Raw genomic sequence first — 6,521 nt, 5'->3', positions numbered from 1 at the left:
TGGAAATAAGTCAGTGTCTTGAGGAGCAGCTTTAACCACAAACAAAAAGATTCAAGTATACAAAATTAACTTTTCTTCTAATTACCTTATCAATAGGTAAATACTGAAAAACATGAAGCAGCACTGACTTCAAACTGACATAGACCTGAGTCTGGAGGAATTCATAGTGGGAGAACTGGGGATGTTTGCTCCTGACAAGAGTCCCAAAGTCTGGAGTTATGCAGTGTTCACACCAAAGGCATTGTGATTAGATTACATGCAGAGTCGGTGCACAGACGCGTATGGAAGCGAATAAAGCACATTTCCTGAATGACGCGAATTGCCTCATTCACAGATAATATTATGACCCCAGACACAAGGATGTTTGATGTTCTGACGTTTGTGTGACTTCCACAACATGTAAAGCAGAAATAGTGGTTATTTCTTCCATGGTGGATAGTGAAAATTAACTGTTTTCATGGCGATAAGGCCCTCCTACTCTCTGGCGTGTCTAGCGCGGAGAGTAGTGAATGATAACAAATAGACCGGCGAGTAAACTCACTGCAGGAAAGCGTGGTGTGAATGCAGCATTAACCTTTTGAAAACCGTAGACCTCCTCTGTACCTCTTTTTTCCCGTGTTTAAGTAGTTCAAGTAGTCATATGAACCCCAAATGAGTTCTAATACTAATTTATTTGTGAAAAAGGTATATTTTCAAAGAAATTACTTTTATAACATTTTTTTATCATAATTACAAACATCCAGTATGATATGAGCCAGATTTCAGAAAACCATCCCCACATACTAATAAGACATCTTTTTGGAAAGATTAGGACCTAAAGAATCGGAATCTGCAATAAAAATCACAATAAAACAAAGCATTGGGTTGCTACGAAGGAGTTTCAGTCAAAAAACGGTGTCGCTCGGTTCAAAAATGGAAAAATTACTTATTTTATGCCAAAACTTTGTCTGAACGGGTCATGCTGGGACTTGAAATGTTCGGCCAAATATGAGTTATTTTTTGCACAGATAGAACTTTATTTGCATTGTTTGAACAAAGTGACTGCACATTTTATTTGTTTTTGTCTGATGGAGCAATCTGGTTTACTTCAAAGTGATTGCAATTTTCGGTAGCACTTTATAATAAGTACACATTATCTAGCATTAGTAAAATAAGAATAAACACTGAATTCATGATGCTTTACAAAGCATTAATAAGCAGTGCCCCAAAGCTAACACAAGTCTCAGTTATCTTCTCAACACAAAAGGGAAATAGATACAGCACAAAGTGATAAAGAACATTAATATGACGGTGCTGGGGGGGCCATGCCCGTCAGTGGCACAAATGTTCCATAGTTTGTTGGCACATAGCTACATATTATTGATTATGCTAGCTATGGCTAGCTGGCTAGCCCGCTAGCTAGCCAGCTAGCAAGCTCATCACTGGTCCAGAGATAGACTGAGAAACATGGCACCACTTATGCTACTGATACTAAACAATATGTAGCAAAGTACTTCAATGCTTTTGATTGCAATTTGCAATGGATGTTACATCTAGGTAAACGATCGTATACACAGAGGATACAAGAGAACTTTAACATTGGATGTAGCAGTTGAGTTTTGCATCAGCTGTAATCCACATTGTCTCCGCTCAGGGCCAGACGCAGCACTTGCAGCTGTTATCAAAGATGGATCCAGGTCCGCATTTGCTCACGTGGGTGATGCCACCAGCGCACATGTAGAAGTTGTTCTTGTCATCTGGGTGGGGGTACAGGCCGTCAGGTTTGCCGTTGCAGAAGCCAGATCCTGGGGCGTGGGTGGTGGTAGTGGTGGCGGTGGTTGGACGGGCGGTGGTGCTAGCACCAGGTTTGGGGGTGGTGGGGGCGGAGGTAGGGGGCAGTGGGGGCAGTTCTGAATGGTTGAAGGAGAGGAAGGTGTTTGAAGCAAATAAACACATTAACATTTGTCTCTAACTCGACTATGATTTAAATGACTAATCCAGACAGCACTGTACATTCTCTATTACTCCAATAAATGACAGAGAGGGTGGCTCATTCTCAAGCCTTACAGTAAGAAGTGGTATTACAAGCAAAATACCTGTTTGAACATGCATGTTTGTCATTTTTTATATGGCAAATGACTGTAAAATGTCATCATGTCATCTACGCGTTACAGGCCCATATTACAGAGTAACTTGATAACAAAAATACCTGATGCAGATTTAAATAAGACAAACTATAAGAATATAAGAATAAACTCATTGGGATTGTTTACTATGAGAGCCAAAGATAATTGATCCTGAAGGGATAATAGTAGGGGTAATAATCGTTAATCACTAGACCACTAAAGATGTCAAACATTACTATCGTCTTAAACCATAGTGTAATAACTTTAAAGGAAAACTTCTGCTTAAAAATGCTTTGGACTTACCAATGTTAAGAAGTTTGCGGAGATGATTCAGCAGAGGATGGTTACCCTCGCTGCAGAATCTTCCAGCAAAATCATCCAAATCGAGGGCCCACACAAAGGCACCACCAAACTTCTGCTCCTGCAGGTAGCGCACCTATTGGGGCAAACATCAAAAATAAACTGGTGTAAATACTTTGGATTTGTTTTGAATATTTACATTCTAGAGCTGACATGCCACATACCTTGGTCTCATAGCTTTCCTTGGTGTCAAATCCCACCCACTCGCTGTTCTTGGTGGCATAGGGAACCTTCTGGTCCTCAATCCACTGAAGAGTGGTGCCCTTCATGAATCCACAGATCTAGACCATAGACATCATGAGGTTTGTGTCGCGTTACATTTCATTTGTATTTTGTCTTTCAAGCAGGCCATTAAATGCCACTGTAACTGATATACTGTATACCATATTGAGCCTTATCTAAACTATACCTCATAGTAGGCCCAGAATCCAGCTTCACGTGTGAATGGTCCGGCTGCTGCAGGACCGCTAGCTGGGGCTCCAACGCCAGTGCTTGATGATGTCAGACGGAAGGTACGACCATAAGCAGCAAATCCCATATTGAGCTTCTCCAGTGGGGTGCCGTTGTCTCTCCAGTACTTCATGGCATAGTCCTACAACATTTGATGGGAGAGCTGAAGTGAAACTAAGGGCTAGGTACCCCTAAGTACATTCATTTCTTGGGGGAGTTTTTCCTAAATTCGATGTGAGGTCCCAGGACAGGGATGTTATGTGTACATATTGTAAAGCCCTCTGAGGCAAATTTGTATTTGTGATTTTGGGCTTTGTAAAATGAACTGAATTGAATCTCCAGTACCCAATGTCAACTTACGGTGTTGAAGTAGATGAGATCACCGTGGTCCTGTGATCCACGGAACAGTGGGCTGTTGTGTCCAGTGAATTGCTCCCAAGTTCCATGAAAGTCGTAGGTCATCACATTGATGAATTCCAGTTCCCTGGAGATAGGGGACATTTTCATTTAATACAACTTTGTAGAACAGTTTATCTCTCTTAAGAAGCATAAATGAAAGCACACTCACTTTGCAATCTCAGCAATCTCATATCCAGCATCAATGGTTCCCTTTCCAGCAGACACTGCAGCAGTTACCACGAGCTGAGCATTGCCGGTGGACTTGGCCTCAGCTGCGTATGCAACAACAAGCTCCTGCAAATAAAGACCAAAGAGTAAATAAGATAGAAGTCAATATGATCTAAACCCTACAACAGTAGCAGTGAATTGCAGCTAGAAACTCAAGCAGGAGTACCCACCCTGCAGAGCAGAGTGAACTTCTGTTTGTCCCCTGGGGGACTTCCACGAGATCCAGGGTACTCCCAGTCCAGATCCAGACCATCAAATCCATGAGTCCTCAGGAATTTGATGGATGACTGGATGAATTTCTGACGGTTGGCTGGAGAGGACACCATGATGCTGAACCTGCGAGGAAGATGATGCTCTGTTTTCATACTTGGTACGATCCAGAAACCTTTTTGCTATAGATGGCAACAGCGTTTGGCCTTTGGCCCTTAACCTTTGGGAAAAACACCTGACCGCAGTTTTAGAGGCTGGGGGTGATTAATATTTGAAATTGCATTAATTGGAAATATGTTTTTAGTAGAAGCGTCAAAGTTAGAAGACCACACAATTTGGCTAGCTGTCTATTGTTGATTTGTTTCTGTAAGTAGCTAACTGCTGTATGTTAAAGATAACATCCACTAAATATTCCTTTAGGAAAGCTAACAAAACAACAAAAACTATCCTACTATATTCAGACTATATCTCACCACCATTTTGGACAGTTAAGACGTCATTGAACTTCCAGGATGTTTCAAGAATATAGTGGTTACTACATGTGATTTGAAATGTTACTCACTGTGCTGAACCAAAGTTCCATCCACCAACAGCCAGTAGAGTCTTCAGATGAGGATTTCTGGAAAACAGAGGATAGGTCATTCCCACCACACTTTCTCCAATCGCTCGTTCAGACTCAAGTAGTCTATTGACATTTTACAGTAGAAAACATATCTGGGTTTGAATCCTTGTTAAAGCAAAGTGCCAATTTCAGCAAGCAGTACCCTGCCTCTTGTGCAAGGCACTGAACTTCTGCTAGCTTAGCCTGACCTCTGACCAAGCTAAACTATTGACACTTACTTGGTCTTGAGGCCATTGAAAGACTTGTAGAGGACTTCATCATTCCACTCATAGGTAATCAGCTCGTTGTTACTGTTGATGATGGAGAAGGCGTAGATCAGGGTGGTGCACAGGAAGGGGTCCACATCTTGTGGCATGTACTTCCCCAAACCTGGTCTGTACTGGGACCAGTTGGTGAAGTAACACACCATCTGGGTGGCAGATCCTGTGTTGGAGTAAAGGAACATTACAGAAGCATTGAGTCCAGTAATTTCAAATGAAAATCCAGATCAAATGTTGCCAGTTGATCAAAAAGTATTACGACTTACCCAGTTGGCATATCACCAAACATAGGCCTGAAGAATATAGAAAAGAAACGGTTAGATAAAGAAAAGCTCCAACCAAAAAATAAATTACAGGTCCAGTGTGTTGGATCTGGTGGCATGTAGCTGTGAGGTTGAACGACCCTCCCTAAAGCCAATGTTTAGTTTGTCCTTTATGAGCTACTGTAGGAGTTACTGTTACTTTAGGTGATTCTACACTAAAGGAAACATACTTATTAATAGAATATTTCATTTCAGCCTGTAAATCCTCCTCAATGCTACACACTGTTTCTTTCAGTCAAGTCAATTCAATTGCTATAGCCCAATACCACAAATCAGAAATTTGTGGTATAAAATTAATTTGAGATAAAAACCCTTTAACGGGGAAAAAGTGAGAGGAACAGGAAGCGAAACACAGGAAGGATTCCTCTCACCGGACGGACAGCCAGGAAATAGATGCCGTGTGTACAGAATAGACCACCATTATAGAATTACAGTATGGACAATCAGGATGACAACATTATAGATATTATAGTCCGTTAGTGAAGAGTAATACAGCACCAAATGTAAATAAATACCTGCTAGAATTGTAAGTCTGGTCATCTTGAATTCACTTCTCACAACACTGGAATACTAGTTGACACAAAGTGAAACAGGATCAATTATGGAAACAACAACAACAATAAACCGTTCACAAGATGATCACAAATAAAAATGAAATCTTAGAGGCATTGTTTTCCCTTGTAAACTCACCTTGGGACAAGACCAGAGACCCAAATAACCGCAGCAAAGTTTGGCCTTTTATACAGTCGACTGTGCACAGAGAAAGGAGGAGGTGTAGCAGCCTTTGATACATTGGGGTGATAAATGCTGTGGTTATTAGAACATGTTTCGATAAGATCCTGCATATTCTGAACCGTAGGATATGTAGACAATAATTTACAGAGTGCGGTACTCTATTCACAGCATGCATTCAACACATGAACCGGTTATACATTAAGTCTGTAAATAGATGCAACAATGCCATCTCATCTGATCATAGTCCTGATATTTCAGTTTGGATAAATGTGTCATTGTTACTGTACTGTAACTTGATGGGAAGTTAAAACATCACTTTTACATCAATTAGTTACTTTCAGTCAAGTGATAATTAATATTTGATCAATAAAAATCAATTATGGGTTTATTTTGCTTGCAAAACGCAGACATTAGCTGGATCCAGTTATGTATTATTGAAATTAAATACCAAGTTTATTTTTCAGCATTCCTCTGACAACCAGTAATATGATGACTCTGGGCTACACATGGTGGTCATAGATTTACACATTTTATACTTAATTTAATATCTATTGCACTGTTGTTGTCGTTGATCGTCTCGTCTAATGTCTAATGTTATGCACCTTCCGCCAAGAAAATTCCTCGTTTGTGTAAACATGCCTGGCGAACAAATGGTTCTGATTCTGATTTTGATTCTGATGTGCACAGCCAGCGTAAAGTACCTATGTTTATAGTCTGGTAGCTGCAGTTAGTGATAAACTTGTAAAATTTTATATGAAACTGGGAAGTATAATTAAAAAAATCACTATGTGACACTTAATATGAATCATAATAATAAAAACAAATACAT

At 40.3% G+C, this 6,521-nt stretch overlaps 1 protein-coding gene across 1 annotated transcript; it reads right to left on the bottom strand.

Annotated features, from left to right (window-relative positions):
• Window positions 1-1,629: 1,629 nt before the first annotated feature.
• On the bottom strand, window positions 1,630-5,497 carry LOC306737224 (acidic mammalian chitinase-like; the record flags this gene model as incomplete). Its single annotated transcript, XM_079218935.1, has 11 exons — window positions 1,630-1,889; window positions 2,409-2,541; window positions 2,630-2,746; window positions 2,875-3,057; window positions 3,276-3,399; window positions 3,484-3,608; window positions 3,713-3,878; window positions 4,315-4,371; window positions 4,593-4,797; window positions 4,901-4,927; window positions 5,473-5,497. The coding sequence occupies 11 exons, from the start codon at window positions 5,495-5,497 to the stop codon at window positions 1,630-1,632; spliced, it is 1,422 nt and encodes a 473-aa protein (XP_079075061.1).
• Window positions 5,498-6,521: the final 1,024 nt, after the last annotated feature.

Source organism: Taurulus bubalis, assembly GCF_910589615.1.
Source record: "Taurulus bubalis genome assembly, chromosome: 5".
Lineage (NCBI taxonomy): Eukaryota > Metazoa > Chordata > Actinopteri > Perciformes > Cottidae > Taurulus > Taurulus bubalis.
This window is presented reverse-complemented; position numbering and strand designations above follow the sequence as displayed.